General features: G+C 52.2%; 1 protein-coding gene across 1 annotated transcript in view; it reads left to right on the forward strand.

The window, feature by feature from the left end:
* LOC142312713 (uncharacterized) overlaps positions 1-20,386 on the forward strand; it is a 103,675-nt gene that overhangs the window by 26,129 nt on the left and 57,160 nt on the right. The window contains exons 6-8 of the mRNA XM_075351701.1: positions 17,473-17,564; positions 17,655-17,804; positions 17,895-18,074. Coding sequence (XP_075207816.1) covers positions 17,473-17,564; positions 17,655-17,804; positions 17,895-18,074 — 422 coding nt within the window. The remainder of the gene's footprint in view (positions 1-17,472; positions 17,565-17,654; positions 17,805-17,894; positions 18,075-20,386) is intronic.

Raw genomic sequence — 20,386 nt, forward strand, 5'->3', positions numbered from 1 at the left:
GGGATGACTGCTAGTTTGGCATTACTTACACAATGCATAGCAACTTTCAAATTCCAAGATTAGGGTCTTTCCTTTGATCTAAACCAGTCCATTGTAGCTCTAGCAGTATGTTTAGGCTACATTCACATGACCGTTCCGTTTTTCGCAGTCTGCAAAAAAACGGCCCAGTTTTTCCACTAATGCATCTGAGTGACAACTGCATCCGTTCCGTATATGGTCTATGTGCAATCTGTGTGACTTACAGGGTTTTTTTGCAAACCGCCAAAAAAACTGAAGGAGGCATTTTATACACAGTCCACAGTATCTGGCCAGATGCTCGTCCCCATATAACGTCTATGGGGAACAGAATCCAGCGCAAAGGGTTAGGAGCAAGCACTACATATTCACCGATTACTGGGGCGGCTCACACTGCTCCCGCGGCAGCTCTTTCTTCTACCCGAGCCAGCCACTCATTAGGCTAATACATATTCACTGCTTCCCTCGCTCACTGGCATCTGTGATTGGTTGCAGTCAGACACACCCCCATGATGAATGACAGCTGTCTGACTGCAACCAAACATAGCCGCCAGTGGGCGAGTCTATATAGTACAGTAAAATTAATAATTTAAAAAAAACTGCGTACGGTCCCCCCGATACCTAGCCAAGATAAAGCTCCACAGCTGTAGGCTGGTATTCTCAGGCTGCAGAGACCCACGTTATTGGGAGCCCCTAGTCTAAAAATTTCAGCCAGCAGCCACCCAGAATTGCTGCATCCATTAGATGCGACAGTCCCAGGACTTTACCTGGCTCTTACCGACTACCTGGTGCGGTGGCAATCGGGATAATAAGGAGTTAATAGCAGCCTATAGCTGCCACTAAGTACTAGATCAGTGATGGCAGCCGTCTATAAGGCACCCCCTTGTGCCGCCCCCACGCCAGCAGCCGGGCTGCTCGGATCCGGACCCGCAGTGTGGCTCAAGGGATCTTCCGGACCCGGGGGTCGCGCGGACACATCGAATAATAGGGGGGACGATTATGTACGGTGATTGCCGTAGGTACTTCGTGACGCCGCCCACGGTGGGGGGTGAAATGTAGCACCACCGCTGCTGTTGGGGAGAACTTGGGGGCGATGGGATAGCAGCAGGATATTAACCCCTCCGTGGGTAGGGATGGATGCCCCGGGGCCCAGTGTCTCTGTGCTGAGGATGGTGGCTTGCAGGGGGCCGGCGCACCTGGTCAGACCGGGGGATGTTAGCTTACTCACAGTCAAATGAATCACACGAGTCCAATGGTAAACCAAAGTGTCGGTGGCCCGCCGCCGCGGCCGGGTGTACTCTGGTCCCTCACCCGGGGTGATGGTCTGTGTCACTTTCCTCTGTACTATTTTAGTTCTCTTTGGACTTCTCGGTGTGGAACTCAGGAGTCTGCTCCCAGAACTATGGATGGGAGCCTTGCCCGCAGACGCTGACTCTTGGGATCTAAAGGGGCCCTGGCAGATGCCCTATTCCCCGCAGTGGGCTGTTGTCTGCCTTTTGGGACTTTGGGTGGGACAGGACCTGTAATCCTGTCCTCAACTGGTAAATTACCAAAGCCGGTGGTTCCAGACTCTGCTTCGGGGTCCAGTTACACCCTCTGTGCACTGTTTCCAGGTCGGTTCTCCGGTGTCGGTACCGGCGGGCTCCTACCCTGTCCCAGTCCACCTCGGATCTCCAGCAGCCGTCTTCCCGTCTCCTGACACATGGACCACCGTCTGCCACCTAGCCAGCACGCCGGGGCTCCAACCCCGACGCTTTTCCTTTCTGACTTCACTTGCACTTTTCTCCTCTCCTCTTGCTCCTCACTCGAACTCGACTTGAACTTAGCTCAAACTGAACTCAAACTGACTCTTTTTCCGCCCCTGGTTCTCTAGACCCCCTAGGTGGGCGTTCTCCATCCGCCTGGTCCCGCCCACTGGTGTGCCTGTCCTACCCTGGGGGGGGGGGGGGTTACTAGGGTTTTGTTGGCTTGGTGTAACCCTGAGGGAAGGTGTTGTGCGGGGGCCTATTTGGTGTGTGATCACCTGGCGGCACCAGGGTGTCACATTCCCCCTTGGTTTAATACAGACCGTCCGCGGGCTGTCCGACCACCGGCATTTATTTTAACTGCAACTGCAAATAGAAAAAGGGGTAACATATAAAACATAAAAACATTTAAACATTTCTTCCCTTTATGGGAGGCACCTTTCTTAAACGTTGCAAAAATGGAACGGACCACATTCCCTGTTGCACCCGCCATCGAAAACAACCTGTTCCCTGGTGCCACTTCTAAAACTGGTGGACACCCCTTGCCCAAAGGCTGCCAGGCAAAAAGTTCCTTACCCGGCAGCCCTTGCCCAGGGCTCCATAGTCCAGGGACCCCTGGCCTGGAGGTTAGTCACCGGTTGCAATAGTGACTGGGCCTCGGCCTACTCTACCGCAGGCCCTTCCTCCAATGAGCCTCTCCAGAGGCCGTGCCGGTGCACAACAAGAAGGTGGATTTAAATATAACAAAACGTTTCAATACCGCTGCCGGGGCAGCCTCCTTCTGCAGCTTTTCCCACAAGACCACCGCCGAACAACACGGGTCCCCAATGCCACCTGCACTCACGGGCTGCACTGTCCAAAAGACTCCGTCTTCCTACTGCTGGCGGTGCGGGTACAGCTACTCCTCCGGGTCCGGCTCCATCCTCCACCAGGGGCTCCGACCCCTGATGGCCTCTTCACTTTCAACAGGCAGGGGTGAAGACGTTCAACAAGAACGGAGCTTTTTAACACTTAACTTTTTCAACTGCCCTGCCGCCCTCCACCTGCGGTGCCGATGGCCTCCTCTGGAAACATGAGGACGTTCAACAAGGGTGACCGGACTTCAAACAGTCAATTCTTAACTTAAAACTTTGAACTTGTTAACTCACTTTCGGACCCCGGTCTCTTTAAGGCCGGGTGCCTCCTGGGCACACACTGGCAAAGGGCCCAGGCAGACCACAGCGCCGACAGACTGGCACTATCACTCTCCCAACGGCAGGCGGGGACTCATCCTCCGAGGTAGACTCCGCTTCCATCTCGTACACCTCTAGCGCGTGGTACGTCCGAGACGATAAAGACATCCGGTATCCGTTCCCGCCACTTTGCGGAATATACTCAGCTGCTGGGGTGCTAGTATCGGAGTTACTCTCATCCGTCTCCTCTGACTCCGACCCCGCGGCCATAGAGTCCATTGGGCCGGGTGCCATCTCCGTCGCGGCCGGGCGGACTGCCGGAGCCGACAGCATCACTGTTGTGGAATCGTCACTGCTGGCTGGTGCCTCGGAAGTCACTGCTGGGGCTGCGGGTGATATTCCAGCGGTCCCGATCTCCGCTGCTCCTGCGTCTGGAGCGGGAGCTGCCGCATCTTCGCCATCCGCCATGTTCGCGGGCGCTGCAGCTCCAGCGGGAGGCGCTGCCCCGTCAACAACATTCGGCGCATACATCTTCCCGCTTCTCCCTCTTGGTTTTTCAGGAGTAGTGTCTTAGCGCGTCTTACTGGTTTCTTTTCTTCCAGTTCTTTTGGAGTCACTTCCGCACGCCCGCGTTCCCAGGGGGCGGGGCTTCCACTTCGCGCTCTTTCTCGGGGAAGAAGACGCTGGGTTGTCGTTTTTTTCGCGCCCAAAGATAGTGGCAAGATTGCGGCTTTTCAAGATTTTTTATAGTGGAGCACCGCTGACAGTCCAGAACAAGGCGCACTTCCACCAGGTAGGTGGATGGGTTACAATCCTGTTCGTGACGCCAAGTTTTCGAGTTGTGCCGCCCCCACGCCAGCAGCTGGGCTGTTCGGATCCGGACCCACAGTGTGGCTCGAGGGATCTTCCGGACCCGGAGGTCGCGCGGACACTTCGAATAAAAGGGGGTAGGGATGGATGCCCCAGGGCCTAGTGTCTCTGTGCTGAGGATGGTGGCTTGCAGGGGGCCGGCGTGCACAGTCAGACCAGGAGATGTTAGTGTACTCACAGTCAAATGAATCACACGAGTCCAATGGTAAACCAAGATGTCGGTGGCCGGCCGCCACGGCCGGGTGTATTCTTGTCCCTTACCCGGGGTGATGGTCTGTGTCACTTTCCTCTGCACTATTTTAGTTCTCTTTGGACTTCTCGGTGTGGAACTCGGGAGTCTGCTCCCAGAACTACGGATGGGAGCCTTGCCCGCAGATGCTGACCCTTGGGATCTAAAGGGGCCCTGGCGGATGCCCTATTCCCCGCAGTGGGCTGTTGTCTGCCTTTTGGGACTTTGGGTGGGACAGGACCTGTAATCCTGTCCTCAACTGGTAAATTAACAAAGCCGGTGGTTCCGGTCCTTGCTTCAGGGTGAAGGTACCCCCTCTGTGCACGGTTTCCGGGTCGGTTCTCCAATGTCGGTAACGGTGGGCTCCTACCCTGTCCCGGTCCACCTCGGATCTCTGGCAGCCGTCTTCCCGTCTCCTGACAGACACGGATCACCGTCTGCCACCTAGCCAGCACGCCGGGGCTCCAACCTCGACGCTTTTCCTTTCTGACTTCACTTTGCACTTTTCTCCTCTCCTCTTGCTCCTCACTCGAACTCGACTTGAACTTAACTCAAACTGAACTCAAACTGACTTTTTTCCCGCCCTGGGTTCTCTAGACCCCTAGGTGGGCGTTCTCCATCCGCCTGGTCCCAACCACTGGTGTGCCTGTCCTACCCTGGAGGGGTGACTAGGCTTTTGTTGGCTTGGTGTAACCCTGTGAGGGAAGGTGTTGTGCGGGGGCCTATTTGGTGTATGACCACCTGGCGGCGCCAGGGCGTCACACCCTCTTCACTAATCTGTAAGTGAAAGTAAATAGGCACAAACACCTAAAAAAATACTTTATTTGAAATAAATGACAAAAAAACACCCTCTTTCACCACTTCATTAACCGCCAAAACACCCCTCCAGGTCTGACGTGCTCCACACAAGGTCCCACGACGCTTCCAGCTCTGCTACATCTGAATCTCACAGCGAAAGCCATAAAACATACCGCCTGCTGTGAGATTCAGGTCGCAAGTGAAGTGAGCCGCGTGGTCAGCCGAGACGTCACTCAGGTAATTTCCAGTCACTGGTGGAGGACTTCAGCAGTGACCATACATCACCTGAGCGACGTCACCGCTAGTCACAGCCCGCGATACTTGATATCAGAACTCGGAGGACCATGGAACTCAGTGACGAGCGCTGACGTCACGAGTTCAGCAGACCTCATCACGGCAGGTAATGAACTTAGGTAACCTCATGATGTCGGCGCTCGTCATAGATAGATGAGAAAGACATATATAATATTCCATTCTCCTGCATTTTGTAATCTTGCACCCTGTTTAGCCTTGTACTTAGCCAAAAAATAAATAATTAAAAAAAACTGACATGCGGTCCCCCTATTTTTTGTAGCCAACTCAGGTAAAGCAGATAGCTACAGCCTCCAGACCGCAGCTGGCAGCTTCACCTTCACCTTGGCTGGTAATCCAAAACACAGGGCACCCCACGCTGTTATTTTAAATTAAATAAATAGTTTAAAACAAAAAATGTGGGGTCCTCCAAAATTTGATCACGAGCCAAGGTAAAGTGGACAGCTGTGGTCTAGTATTCTCAGACTAGGAAGGTCCACCGTTATCTGACACTCCCCAGCTGAAAAATAGCAGGCCGTAGCTGCCCCAAACGTGGCGCATCCATTAGATGCGCTAATCCTGGTTCTTCGCACTAGCTCATCTCGTTGCCCTGGTGCTGTGGCAAAGGGGGTAATATATGGGGTTGATGCCGGATGTGTAATGTCACCTGGCATCAAGCCCTGGGGTTAGTGATGTCAAGCGTCTATCAGATACCCGACATCAAAAACCCAGTCAGTAATAAAAAAAAAATAGACTACAAACAAGTTTTTATTTGAAAAAACACTCCCCAACCCATTTCCTCCTTCACTTTATTGGAAAGAAAAATCAAATTCGGGTCCGCCGTAATCCAATAAGGGGGTCCCACGACAATTAATACTCATTGTCCCAGTCAATCAAGAACAGAATGTTCCCCATTGGCTGGGTGAGCAGTGCAGTGACCTGAGCTAACATCATTAGGTCAGGCCAGGTCACTGCAGGGCATGATGAGCTTTGACGTCATGAGGTTAGCTAGCTACACTGTGTTCCAAATTATTATGCAAAAAATATTTTCTCATATTTTCCTAAATTAACTTTATGAATTGCAGTCATTGTTATTTTCCAGTCATCTACAATTCGAGCATAATTGAAATGGTTTTGATCAAACTGCCTATGAAAACAGTATATTTTTAAAAATAATAAACACTCAAAATGCACTCAAAATGCATGTTCCAAATTATTATGCACAGCAGAGTTTTCAACCTTTTTTATTTTAATTTTGAAAAACAACATGGTCAATTGTGACATTATAAGCATTATCAGCTTATTAAAAAATGAAATCAAACAGTTTTCAAGTCAAAACTTAATTCTAGGTGATGTTACATTTGCACATAGGACCCCTTGTTGGAAAGAAGCTTCTGAACTCTCTCGTCCATTGAATTTGTCAGTTTTTGGATGGTTTGTGCTTCAATTGTTTTGCATGTGGACAGAATACCCTCCCAGAGCTGTTGCTTAGATGTGAACTGCCTCCCGCCATCATAGACACTCCTTTTGATGATGCTTCAGAGGTTCTCAATGGGGTTGAGGTCAGGAGAAGATGATGGCCACACCATAAGTTTGTCCTCTTTTATGCCCATAGCAGCCAGAGATGCAGATGTATTATTTGCAGCATGAGACGGTGCATTATCATGCATGAAAATGATCTTGCTGTGGAATGCACGGTTCTTCCTCCTGAACCATGGCAGGAAGTGCTGTTTTAGAAACTCCACATCGATTATGGAGTTCATCTTTACCCCTTCAGGGATCCTAAAGGGGCCGACAATCTCTCTCCCCATGATGCCAGCCCAAAACATTACTCCACCACCTCCTTGTGGGCGCCTTAGCCGTGTTTTCATGGAGTGTCCATCAACCAGCCATCCTCCACTCCATCCATCTAGACCATCAAGCGTTGCACGGCACTCATCGGTGAACAAAACAGTTTGGAAGTCAGTCTTCATGTATGGTTTGGCCCACTGGAGCCGTTTCTGCTTGTGTGCAGTGGATAGAGGTGGTCGACAGGATGGCTTACGCACAGCTGCAAACCTCTGAAGGACCCTGCATCTTGTTGTTCGGGGGACGTTGGCGGCACCAGCAGCTTCAAAAACCTGTCTGCTGCTATGACAAGGCATTTTAGCTGCTGCTCTTTTAACCTGACGCAATTGCCTGTTGGAAAGAGTCCTCAATTTATTCTTATCAGCACGCACACGTGTGCTGTGAATCAGCTACATTCCTCTTGATTGTGCGATGATCATGATGAAGTGTCTTGGCAATGTTGATTTGTAGTCATGCCTTGACCTAAATACTCTACAATTTGTTGCTTCTCAGCAGCCGACACATCCTTTTTCTTTCTCATTTTGGCAAAATATGTAGGCTGCTTAATAATGTGGAACATCCTTCTTAAGTAGTCTTGCCTTTATTTGGACACACCTCCCAAACTAATGTGCACAGGTATCTGCAATTGCTTTCAGTGATATAAAGAGCCCTGACACCCATCACCAGCAATGAGTTTACATGACAAAAAGTTTCTAACCTTATCACTCCTAAACTCTTTTTGCATAATAATTTGGAACACAGTGTATATTACCAGTGGTGATGAACTCCGCTGTACTCCTAACGTCAGTGCTCATCACTGACTTTCATTGTCCGCGGGAGCCCGTGACATCACCACACCCACGAGACTTGATGTGACAATGTGTCGGGCATGGAAGTCAGTGACGAGCGCTGATGTCAGGAGTACAGCGGACTTCATCACTGCAGGTAATGAACTTAGCTAATCTCCTGATGTCAGTGCTCGTCATCCCCGTGGCTGCTCGCAAACTGCTGTGCGCACAGATGCTGACACACTGCAGTGCGAGCAGCTGCAAGGCTGGCAGGGGAGTGGGACAGACTGCAGGGGCACCCGACAAAAGATACATGGAAGTGGTTCCGTGCGGCTTCCGGGGATTTTGCGGACTTATTGACTTGCATTTTGTCACGGTTCGTTATTACGGAACAGAATAGGACATGTTCCATAATAATGGAACGGACATACAGGATCCAATGTGTTTGTTGTAGGAACTGATGGCACATAGAAGTGTTCCATGTGCCATCTGATCCTACACAAAAGACATTGAAAAGATGGTCTTGTCAGTAGGTCTGCAAAAATCAGGAACTGACCAGGCAAACAGAATTGTCGTCTGAACGAGCCCTAAAGGCTGCTTTACACGTTACAATTAATCGTGCGATCGCATTTGTTTGTGCAATTTCTTGCCCGTGTCGCACAATGTTGTAACCCCCGTCACAAGTACTTACCTTCCAAACAACTTCGCTGTGGGCGGCGAACATCCACTTCCTGAAGGGGGAGGGACGTTCGGCGTCATAGCGACGTCACACAGCGGCCGGTAGGTTGGCGGTGACTGTCTCTCCCTGCACCTTTGATGTGTTTTCGGCCCCCGATGGCTTCCCACCGGTGACCCGCTCCCCAGCGGTGTAGTTGCCAGAGGAGCCCCTTTTGCCCTCAGGCGCTGGCCCTGGGAACTCTAGCTGTGGCGGTAGCTGTATTTCCCTTCACGGTTGAGCGGTTGCCTTTGATCGGGTCTTTGCCGCTGGGAAACCCCGGAGGTTCCCGTCGCTGACGGATTTGACCGGTTTAACGGCGACTCCAAGCCTGGTCGGGGTCTGTAGGCCCTGCCGAATGGTGCTGGCTTCTCTTCGCTCCCCGGTCTGGTACCGGCGGGCCACAGCCCGACCCCGGTCCTTACGGTTGTGCGGCAATCGGCCTCTCCGGCAGACGGTCACCACCATCTGCCAACCTTGTTGTAGGTGCCCGGGCCATGTACCCGGACACGGTCAGTCTGCTCCTCTACTACTATTTCCCTCCTTCCACTTCACTCTCCCTCACTGTTCTCTACTCTTTTTACCGCCTCCAGGACGGTGAACTCCTTGGTGGGTGGAGCCAACCGTCTGGCTCCGCCCCACCTGGTGTGGACATCAGCCCCTGGAGGGAGGCAACAGGGATTTGTGTGTGACTTTGGTGTTCCTAACCGGGGTGTGGGGTGTGTTGCTGTAGTACCTGTGACGACCTGGCTTGTCCAGGGCGCCACATTCCCCCTTGGTTAAACGCAGACCGTCTGCAGGCTGCCCGTCCACCACCGGTTTTATTTTTTTTTTTTTTCAATTCTATAGAAAAAACAGTAGAACATGTAAAACACAAGCATTTTTATAAAACTTCCCTTACGGGAGGCACTTTCTTAAACGTTACTAAACGGCAGTCAACTTTATCAAACAAACGGCTTCCGCTCTCAACCCGCCCAAACAACCTGGCCCTGATGCTGCCCCTAAGAAGTGGGCAGCACCCCTTGCCCCAATCCAGAACCAAATTGCCCGAGCGGGTACGGTCTCTTTCAGGGGACCCATGTCCATGGGGGACCCCTGACCCCCGGAGGATGGCCACCGGTCCAGGTGGTGGCCGGGCCCCAGCCTACTCCACTGCGAGCCCTTCCTCCAATCTGCCTCTCCGGAGGCGGTAACGGTATAAGCCAACATTTTTATTTACATGCCACTAGTTTGTGGTTGCCCTGCAAGTTCTCGGGCTTGTCCGTAAGCAGTTTCTTACGCAACGGTGCAGAAAGTCCCAACGGGGACTAGTTGCCGGCAACGGCCGGTTCAATCACGGTGAAAATCAGGTTACATCTTCGGCTGATTACTTTCCTTTCATTCGGTTACTTAACGGTACTGGTGGTCCCAACGGGGACAACTTGCGGCGGAGGGACCGCTGACATCACTGCTGGTTCACTACAGCGGCCGGAGGAGGGGGCTGGGCTGGTGCTTGGGCCTCCTGACTGCCCCTCAGTTTGGCGTCCAGGGCAAACCAGCCCCTCTCTCCACAGTGCCGTGTGTACTGCGCTAGGTCCCCTGGGAGCAGGTTATGGTCCGGGTGGTCCTCCGGTAAATGTGCGTTGACGTCCCGGCGGGCCACGAAAACTTCGGCCTCCAGGCCCGGTTCGAAGAACCCGTATCCCCTACGGACATCGAACCTCCTCACTTGCCCCTCATGGATCGGGCCCCGTACCCAGAAGGTGGCTCTGCGGAGGCTCTCCTTCTCTGTGATGGTGCGGGCTATCATCTCCGCTCTCAGCCTCTCCCTCTCCGCGATTTCTCGGCCCAGCGGGGTCGGTTCCCTGTCCCAGTAAGGGGCTACTACTTGCCCCTGCGCGCGGGTCGGGCCCCGCGAGACTTCCATCACGCAGCCTGCCAATGGCGCCCTCTGTGGAAGATCCCGCGGTGTCGTGGCCTGGGGTGCTGCCTCACAGCAACGACCCGGCGCAGCCTCAGCCAAGGCGTGGGGGGTGGGTACAGGGTTCCTCTCCCGCTCGACCTCCGCCTCCTCCTGCACGGGACGGGCTGCCGGAGTCGGTATGGGATCAGGCACGGTCACTGCATGTGCCTCCGGTACATCTCCGCCGACGGGCTCGGTCTTCGGCAGCTTCCAGGGGAGCGGGTCAAGACTGTTATAGGCGTCGGCTGCAGGTCGGTCCGCTTGGGCGGACGGGCAGGATACCGCTACCGGTTGGGCAGGTAGCGGGCCTAGTGGCGGGGTGGTAGCAACCAATACGGGTAGCGGGAGAGGCAGCAGGGGAAGCGGGTGCAGGCCAGGCCCCTCAGCCGCTACGGCCGATCCCTTCGGACTACAGGGGCGTGGGTCGCTTACCCACCTCTCCATCTCTTCCTCCACTTCGCGTCTCCGCATAGCCACCACCACGTCCGCCATGTCGGCCTCCCACTCCTCCAGGAGGAGCTGCACACGGACTCTCAGACGGCTGCTTGACTGGACGGTCCGGGCCTCCACCCACGCCGCGGTGCCGGGCGCGGGGGCTACGGTGTTGCTGGCTGGACGGTGCATCGCTGTGGCGGCCTCTTCCAGGAACCAAAAGATGGCCGCAGAGTCCTGGCGTCCCTGCTTTTATAGCCGCGATCTACATGCGGCCAGACGCCATCCGTGCCCCCTTGGTTTCTTTCCGGCACCACCTCTTCAGGGGCGGAGCTTTGGCTTTCGCGCCTCCACTGCTCGGGAAGACGCTCGAGCGGGGAACTTTTCGCGCCCAGGATGGCGGCTTCTGAAAATTTTCGGCCGGACACCTCCAGCGGGACACAAGGCGCACTTCTACCAGGCGGTAAAACGGTAAAATCCTGTTCGTGACGCCAAGTTGTCGCGGGCGGAGGAGGGGACGCTGCGCTCACCACGCTCGGGTCCGGCGCTGCTGCTGCTCGGTGGCTCGAGCGGTGGGCCGGATCCGGGGACTCGAGCGGCGCTCCTCGCCCATGAGTGAAAGGGATGGTTTGGGTTTTGGGGATGTAGTCCGTGACGCCACACACGGTTTGTGGTGATAATGGGACACCACCGCTGCTCTGGACGGGGATCCCGGGAGCTGAGACAGGGAGCAGCTGAGGTGTTTCTCTCCCCTTCGTGGGTAGGGGGGTTTGGTGGTCCCGGGGCCCGGTGATAGCGACTGGAGTGTGGATGGCAGGAGTTGGGGAGGTGGGGCGGCAGCGCAGTGCCAGGCGGCATGGTGGTACTCACTCAGCCAGTAACGTACACGGAGTCTCCGGTAAAACAAACGACTGGATGGACTGGTCCCACAGACGGCTGCGGTGGTCACTCCCGGTAGGTTGGCGGTGACTGTCTCTCCCTCCACCTTTGATGTGTTTTCGGCCCCCGATGGCTTCCCACCGGTGACCCGCTCCCCAGCGGTGTAGTTGACAGAGGAGCCCCTTTTGCCCGCAGGCGCTGGCCCTGGGAACTCTAGCTGTGGCGGTAGCTGTATTTCCCTTCTCGGTTGAGCGATTGCCTTTGATCGGGTCTTTGCTGCTGGGAAACCCCGGAGGTTCCCGTCGCTGACGGATTTGACCGGTTTAACGGCGACTCCAAGCCTGGTCGGGGTCCGTAGGCCCTGCCGAATAGTGCTGGCTTCTCTTCGCTCCCCGGTCCGGTACCAGCGGGCCACCGCCCGACCCCGGTCCTTACGGTTGTGCGGCAATCGGCCTCTCCTGCAGACGGTCACCACCGTCTGCCAACCTTGTTGTAGGTGCCCGGGCCACGTACCCGGACATGGTCAGTCTGCTCCTCTACTACTACTTCCCTCCTTCCACTTCACTCTCCCTCACTGTTCTCTACTCTTTTTCCCACCTCCAGGACTGTGAACTCCTCGGTGGGTGGAGCCAACTGCCTGGCTCCGCCCCACCTGGTGTGGACATCAGCCCCTGGAGGGAGGCAACAAGGATTTGTGTGTGACTTTGGTGTTCCTAACCGGGGTGTGGGGTGTGTTGCTGTAGTACCTGTGACGACCTGGCTTGTCCAGGGCGCCACAGTTCGATTTTTAGAAAATGAGCGATGTGTCAACGATGAACGAGAAGGTGAGTATTTATGCTCGTTCATAGCTGTCACACGCTACGATATCACTAACGGTGCCGGATGTGCGTCACTAATGACATGACCCCGACGACATCTCGTTCGATATATCGTAGCGTGTAAAGCCCGCTTTAGGGTAATCCTACTGGAAGGTGGATATACACCTCAGTCTCAAGTCTCTTACAGCCTCTATCAGGTTTTCCTCCAGGATTTAGCTCCATCTATCTTCCCATCAACCATGACCAGTTTCCCTGTCCCTGCTGAAGAATAGCCTCCCCACATGTGATGCTGCCACCAACATGTGTAATATATAGGTTTAATTTTCTGCCACATAGTATTTAGCCCAAGTATTTTTCTTTGGTCTCATCTGACCAGAGCACCTTCTTCCACGTACCATGTAGGGGACAAGAGCTTCCATGTAAGTATAAACAGTTATTAGGCTCATTCTTTGTATTCATTCTTTTTAGTACACCCATTTATATGGTGAGATGGAAACCCAGGACAGAGCGGCTTTATCCAGACATATGTCTGGTGCCATTGAAAATCAGCCCTGGGCTATGTGCACAGGTCATTGTTAATCCAAAGGCCAAGCTGTGGCAGTTTTCAACTACAAAGCTTCTTATAGGTAAGGTCTCGCGTTTTTTTATTTTCATATTAATAATAGTGATTATGAAATCAAGTATTTTTAATACAAAATTTAATTCACTGTTTATTTAGTTTTTATTTAATTCTAGTTTTACTGAAGCACTGGGGGCTGCCATGCTGGATTTTCTGTTTGTAACGACAGTTACTCACCTCATTTACGGCAGCGCCCAGGGTACTGGGTCTGATAGACGGACTCCGAACCTATACTTTATGCAGAGACAGCGTCTGCTGTGAAATGGACTCGCCCCCTGGGCTGTCCAGATCACAGCAGAGGGAGGAGATCACCGCTACCTTTGTGGAGCTCACAACGTATGCTGTGTGCTCCACTTTCCTCCTGTCACCCGCCGGGATGGATGGTATGAGTATCGGCGCCGGGCAACGGTGATTGCACCGTAACTGATCCTGCCGCGCCCCCCCTTCACTCTGCCGTACACACCCGCACTCTGCCGCGCCCCACCACACTCTGCCTCGCCCCCCTGCACTCTGCCGCGCCCCTCCTGCACTCTGCCGCGCCCCTCCTGCACTCTGCCGCGCACCCCCCACCCACTCCGCTCACCTGACCCACTCACGTCGGGCCTCCGCTGCTCTACTATGATCGCTGACAGGACAGGCGGCCGGGGGCGCAGGTCTGAGGTGAATGCATGCGGATGGAAACGGTGAGTGCGGCATGACATCTGTAGTGCAGTGCCACTCAGGCTGCAGATCACCCCACCTCGCCGCATGTCACCTCGAACCTCCAATCCTGGCCGGCAGCACTGTATATGGGGGCACGGGATACAGCCAGCGGGGCATAAGGAAACAGTCAGCAAGGCATAGTGAAACAGTCAGCAAAGGATAGGGAAACAGTCAGCAAGGCATAGGGAAACAGTCAGCGGGGCATAGGGAATGTCAGCAAGGAATAGGGAAACAGTCAGCAAGGCATAGGGAAACAGTAAGCGGGGCATAGGGAAACAGCCAGCGGGGCATAGGGAAACAGCCAGCAAGGCATAGGGAAACAGCCAGCAAGGCAGAGGGAAACAGTCAGCAAGGCATAAGGAAACAGTCAGCAAGGCATAGGGAAACAGCCAGCGGGGCATAGGGATACAGCCGGTGGGGCATTGAGATACAGCCAGTGAGACATAGGGATACAGTGGAGCACTATGCAGCTGGCCTTATTGACACTTTAGACATATTAGGATCACTTTGTGGCCACCAACAAAATGGCTCCACACTGTGATCCTAAATTTCATTCTCCCTTATCCTCTCGGAAACCCCCAGATTGGGAGGGGGAGGTGACATCACACACAGGAGAGCGGATTCTGCCCACTTTTACTGCAGCTGTAATGTGAGCTAGTTCTCAGTAGGATTTCTGTAGGATTTCAGCAGCTGCTCCCCCTAGTGTTTAAGAGTGGAAAATATCTAACTTTTATTTTTTTTTCTTTATATTTTTCTCAATTAAAAACAAATAATTTTCTGTAAACATAACATTAAAACATTAATACTTTATATTTTTTCAGTTATTGGAAAAAAATTTTTTATGACACCTTCCCTTTAAGGAAAAAGACTATTTTTGTGTTAAAGCGCCTAGACCAGCAGTTTCTCCGTCTTTTAGTGTATCTTCTATAACAAAGAGCAGATGGCTTCCAAATGACGCTGCCCAAAGAATGAGCTTCAAGGTTTGTGAACCCTGAAGCAGATAAAAGATTGGAATATGTGCAGTGCTACGGGGATTCTACAACAGGGATGTTGATATGACATGGTTGAGCATCATCTGCACTTTATGGGTCACTTAGCCACGTTTCTTGCAGGCAAATTAAGTGCTGGATCTGCCTGGAAAACATGACGTGCACATACCCTTAGGCCATGTGCGCATGTTGTTTTTTTCTTGCGTTTTGGTTGCGTTTTAAACTGCAGCGTGTCAGTGACAAAACGCATGCGTTTTGCTTCCCCAGCAAAGTCTATGAGAAGTCAGAATTTCCATCCGCACGTTGCTTTTTTTAGGCAGCGTTTTGTTTGTTAAATATTTGTCAAAATCGTTGCGTAAAAAAATGTCACTTCATTGTGTTTTGTGAACATTTTCCACCCATTGAAATGAATGAGGTGTGTCAAAACACAACCAAAATGTTTAGCTGTGAGTCTGCTCTGCATTTTGCATATGTTTTTATCAACAAAAACGCAGGTCTCTCGCTCTGTCGGTCTCGGTCTTACCCTCTCTCCCTCACTCCCTCCTTCATACTCACCGATCACTGGCGCAGCATAGCTGTCACACAACTCGTGCAGCCTCTCTTGCTTCTGAAAATGCCAGCCGCTCATTAGGCTCATCTCATATTCACTGCTTCCCCCGACCCACCCCCTCTGATTGGTTGCAGTCAGACGCACCATGGTGATGAGTGACAGCTGTCTCACTGCAACCAATCACAGCCACCAGTGGGCGGGTCTATATCGTACTGTTAAGTAAATAAATAATTAAAAAAAAAAAATACATGCGGTCCCCCCAAATTGATACCCAGCCAAGATAAAGCCTCACAGCTTCTGGCTTGTATTCTCAGACTGGGGAGGCCTATCATTTTTAGGCTGCCCCCGAGCCTAAAAATATTAGCCAGCAGCCTCCAGGAATGCCGCATCCATTAGATGCGACAGTCCCGGGACCTTACCTGACTCATCCCGAATTGCCCTGGTGCGGTTGCGGTGGCAATCGGGGTAATAAGGAGTTAATGGCAGCCCATAGCTGCCACGAAGTCCTAGGTTAATCATGACAGGCATCTATGAGACCCCCCATGATTAATCTGTAGGGAAATTAAACACATACACCCAAAAAATCCTTTATTTGGAATAAAAGACAAAAAAAAAACCCCTTTCACTACTTTATTAACCCCCAAACACCCTTCCAGGTCCGACGTAATCCACACGAGTTTCCATGACGCTTCCAGCTCTGCTACATTGGAAGCTCACAGTGAGTGGCCATAGACCATGACCGCTTGCTATGAGCTCCAGGCAGCAACTGAAGTGAGTTGCGCTATCAGCGGTGACATCACTCAGGTTACCTGTGGCCACAGCTAGAGTCCTCCACCTGTGACAGCAAGTCGCCCAAGTGACTGAAGTGAGCCGCGCGATCAGTGGGACGTCACTCAGGTGATTTGCGGTCACACCTGTCACCGCAAATCAGGCCACGACACAGAGACAGAGCTGCGCGATGACAATGAGCTCGGGTGAAGCTCTGATGTCACAGCTGCGGGCACCGCACTACTGCCTGTGTCATGGCACTGACCTCAGAGGTTCACCCGAGCTCATTCTCATCGCGCGGCTCTGTCTGTTGTTTGCGGGCAGTCATGCTATCTACTCTTTCTATCCCTCTATGTATTCTAGCTCTCTATCAAATCCTATCCTATTCTATTTCTCCTTTAAAAACGCACTGTCCCAAACGGAGCCCAAATGCAGGGAAAACGCATTTAATACACATCGTATGCATTTTTAGCTCAGTTATTCAGTCTGCCAGAATGTGTATTTTTTTTGTCAAATCCAGAATGCAGCGAGTGGATACAGCCTAACTGGTCACCTCGGGGAGATGTCCGCTAATGACCAGCCCGTGCTGCACACCTTGTGTCTCCACACTGCCATCCACAGAACTGCAGCCAGGAACTCCTCCAGTTATACATGCCCCTCCCCCACACGTGACTGATCACATGCCCGTAATGGAATCACAGGTCCTTTACTGTTTCCTCGGACGCAGCACTCTAAGCGTAAAGCTGTGCAAACCTTGAATATACTGTTTCTCTTACGGGCCTGCAGTAAATATGCCATCTATTCAGTGTCTGCACACATATTAGCCCTTACAGTGGGCTGTGTATTATGCAATCATAGCAGCCTGCACCGCCTCCCCCCATGTGACTGATCACATGACCAGAACATCGTCACAGACTCCTCCCCCCATGTGACTGATCACATGACCAGAACATCGTCGCAGACTCCTCCCCTCCATGTGACTGAACACATGACCAGACCTTAACATCATCGCAGACTCCTCCCACACATGTGACTGATCACATGACCTCAACATCATCGCAGACTCCTCCCACACATGTGACTGATCACATGACCAGAACATCGTCACAGACTCCTCCCCTCCATGTGACTGAACACATGACCAGACCTTAACATCATCGCAGACTCCTCCCACACATGTGACTGATCACATGACCTCAACATCATCGCAGACTCCTCCCACACATGTGACTGATCACATGACCTCAACATCATCGCAGACTCCTCCCACACGTGACTGATCACATGACCATTGCCACAGTAGGTCCTTTCGCTGTTCTGCAGACAGAGCCGTTCTCCAGCTCTATCCTCTGGACTGTTATGGTCAGAATGTGATTATGTTGTACGGAGCTTGTGACATCACTATATCTGTGCAGGTGAGTATTAACCATTCGTGTTCTGTGCAGGTGAATATTAACCATTTGTGTTCTGTGCAGGTGAATATTAACCATTTGTGTTCTGTGCAGGTGAATATTAACCATTCGTGTTCTGTGCAGGTGAATATTAACCATTTGTGTTCTGTGCAGGTGAATATTAACCATTCGTGTTCTGTGCAGGTGAATATTAACCATTCGTGTTCTGTGCAGGTGAATATTAACCATTCGTGTTCTGTGCAGGTGAATATTAGCCATTCGTGTTCTGTGCAGGTGAATATTAACCATTCGTGTTCTGTGCAAGTTAATATTAACCATTCGTGTTCTGTGCAGGTGAATATTAACCATTCGTGTTCTGTGCAAGTTAATATTAACCATTCGTGTTCTGTGCAGGTGAATATTAACCATTCGTGTTCTGTGCAGGTGAATATTAGCCATTCGTGTTCTGTGCAGGTGAATATTAACCATTCGTGTTCTGTGCAGGTGAATATTAACCATTCGTGTTCTGTGCAGGTGAATATTAACCATTCGTGTTCGGATAATGCTCACTGTATACCGAGTAGTCTTCCAGTATTTGTGACAAGAGAAATGCTCTTTTTCCCCATTGACTTGCATTAGATTCGTTATTATTGGTGACGAATACCAGGATAGTAGTGTGGGATTCGCTACGAATAATTCGAACACGAGTAGTTAGTGTTCGCTCATCTCTAGTATTCGCTTATACGGACATACCTATGAATTAAGTATGAAAGATCACTCCAGGGGAAGAAAGAAGCAGATTTGTCTGATTTTTTTAATATATATATATATATATATATATATATTGTGAGGCAGCGTCGTCGGCTGCGCTGCAGAAGACACGGGATCCAGGCACCAAGGTTCACAGCACACGGTTTATTCCAAAGAAAAAGTCCACAATATTACATATGTGCCTTTCCGGCAGAGAACTCAGGGAGATGTGATCACCCCCTCACACCCAGCACACCTGCCCTTGTTCCTGAATCTATTTATCCCTCCCTTCAGCCTGTAGGGAAAACAGCATTAACCCTATAGTGGATTATCATGGAGTGAGCACAACCGGGGCGAGACATACCGGCCGTCATAGATAACCCCGGTCACAGTCTCACATACCCCCCCCCCTCAGTTCAAGCGTGCGGGGTTGAACTCCTGCCATCAAACATGGGCCGCGGGACAAGGCATCGGCGTTGCCCTGCAACCTACCGGCCCGGTGTTCAACCGTAAACCGGAAGTTCTGCAGAGAAAGGAACCACCGGGTAACCCGGGCATTCCGTTCCTTGGCGGACCTCATCCAGACCAGTGGAGAGTGATCCGTCACCAAGCGAAACTGCCGTCCCAGCAGGTAATAGCGTAGGGACTCCAAGGCCCACTTGATCGCCAGACACTCCTCCACTACGCTATAATTCCGCTCGGGAGGGGTGAGCTTCCTACTTAAGAAGGTGACGGGGTGTTCCTCCCCCTGAACCACCTGAGACAGCACTGCCCCCAGGCCGACCTCCGAGGCGTCAGTCTGTACTATGAACTCTTTCCGGAAATCAGGGTTTACAAGAACGGGCTGTCCGCACAGGACCTCCTTCAGGGCCCGGAAGGAGTCCTCGGCCTGCGGAGTCCAGCGCACCATGACGGACTTCTTGCCTTTGAGAAGGTCCGTCAAGGGGGCTGATAGTCCCGCAAAATCTTTTACAAACCTCCTGTAGTACCCCACGATACCCAGGAAGGCCCTAACCTGCTTCGTGGTCAGGGGTCTAGGCCACTTCTGGATCGCCTCCACTTTGTTAATTTGGGGCTTAATCACTCCTTGGCCTATTACGTAGCCCAAGTAGCGGGCTTCCGTGAGTCCCAACGCACATTTCTTGGGATTGGCTGTCAATCCGGCTGTTCGAAGCGCGTCCACCACCGCTTGTACCTGTTCCAAGTGGGTCTGCCAATCGGAGCTGTAAATAATGATGTCATCAAGGTACGCTGAAGCATACGCCTGGTGGGGTTCCAGCACTAAGTCCATCAACCTCTGGAACGTGGCCGGAGCGCCATGTAACCCAAAAGGCAAGACAACATAGTGGAAGAGACCCTCCGGCGTAACAAAAGCGGTTTTCTCCTTGGCGGACTCCGTTAGTGGCACCTGCCAGTACCCCTTGGTCAGGTCGAGCATGGTAAAGTATCGCGCCTGTCCCAGCCTATCAATCAGCTCATCCACCCGGGGCATGGGGTAGAGATCAAACTTGGATATTTCGTTCAATCTCCTAAAGTCATTGCAGAACCTTAAGGAGCCATCGGGTTTTGGTATTAGGACAATCGGACTAGCCCATTCACTCCGGGATTTTTCGATGACCCCCAGGCGTAACATTGACTTTACTTCCTCTGATATGGCTTGTCGTCGAGCCTCCGGTACCCGGTATGACTTCAGGCGTACCTTCAGGTGGGGCTCGGTGACAATATCATGTCGTATCAGACTGGTCCTACCGGGCAGCTCGGAGAAGACATCGGGGTTCTGCTGAACCAACCGTCTGGCCTCTCGCCTCTGTGTCTTGGTGAGGGCTTCTCCAATCCTTACTTCCGGTTCGTCCCCTCCGGAGGTCGCTGGAGCCGGATGTGAACGACCCGAAGAGGAGGGAGGTGGGGAAAAAACAGCCATCAGGTTTTCCCGTTCCTGCCAAGGTTTTAATAGGTTGACATGGTATATTTGTTCAGGTTTCCGCCTACCGGGCTGCAATACTTTATAGTTAACCACCCCGACTCTTTCCTTTATCTCGTAGGGGCCTTGCCACTGAGCCAGGAATTTGCTCTCCGCCGTGGGGATCAATACCAAC

The sequence above is a fragment of the Anomaloglossus baeobatrachus genome, chromosome 5, assembly GCF_048569485.1.
Source record: "Anomaloglossus baeobatrachus isolate aAnoBae1 chromosome 5, aAnoBae1.hap1, whole genome shotgun sequence".
In the NCBI taxonomy this organism is placed as follows: Eukaryota; Metazoa; Chordata; class Amphibia; order Anura; family Aromobatidae; genus Anomaloglossus; species Anomaloglossus baeobatrachus.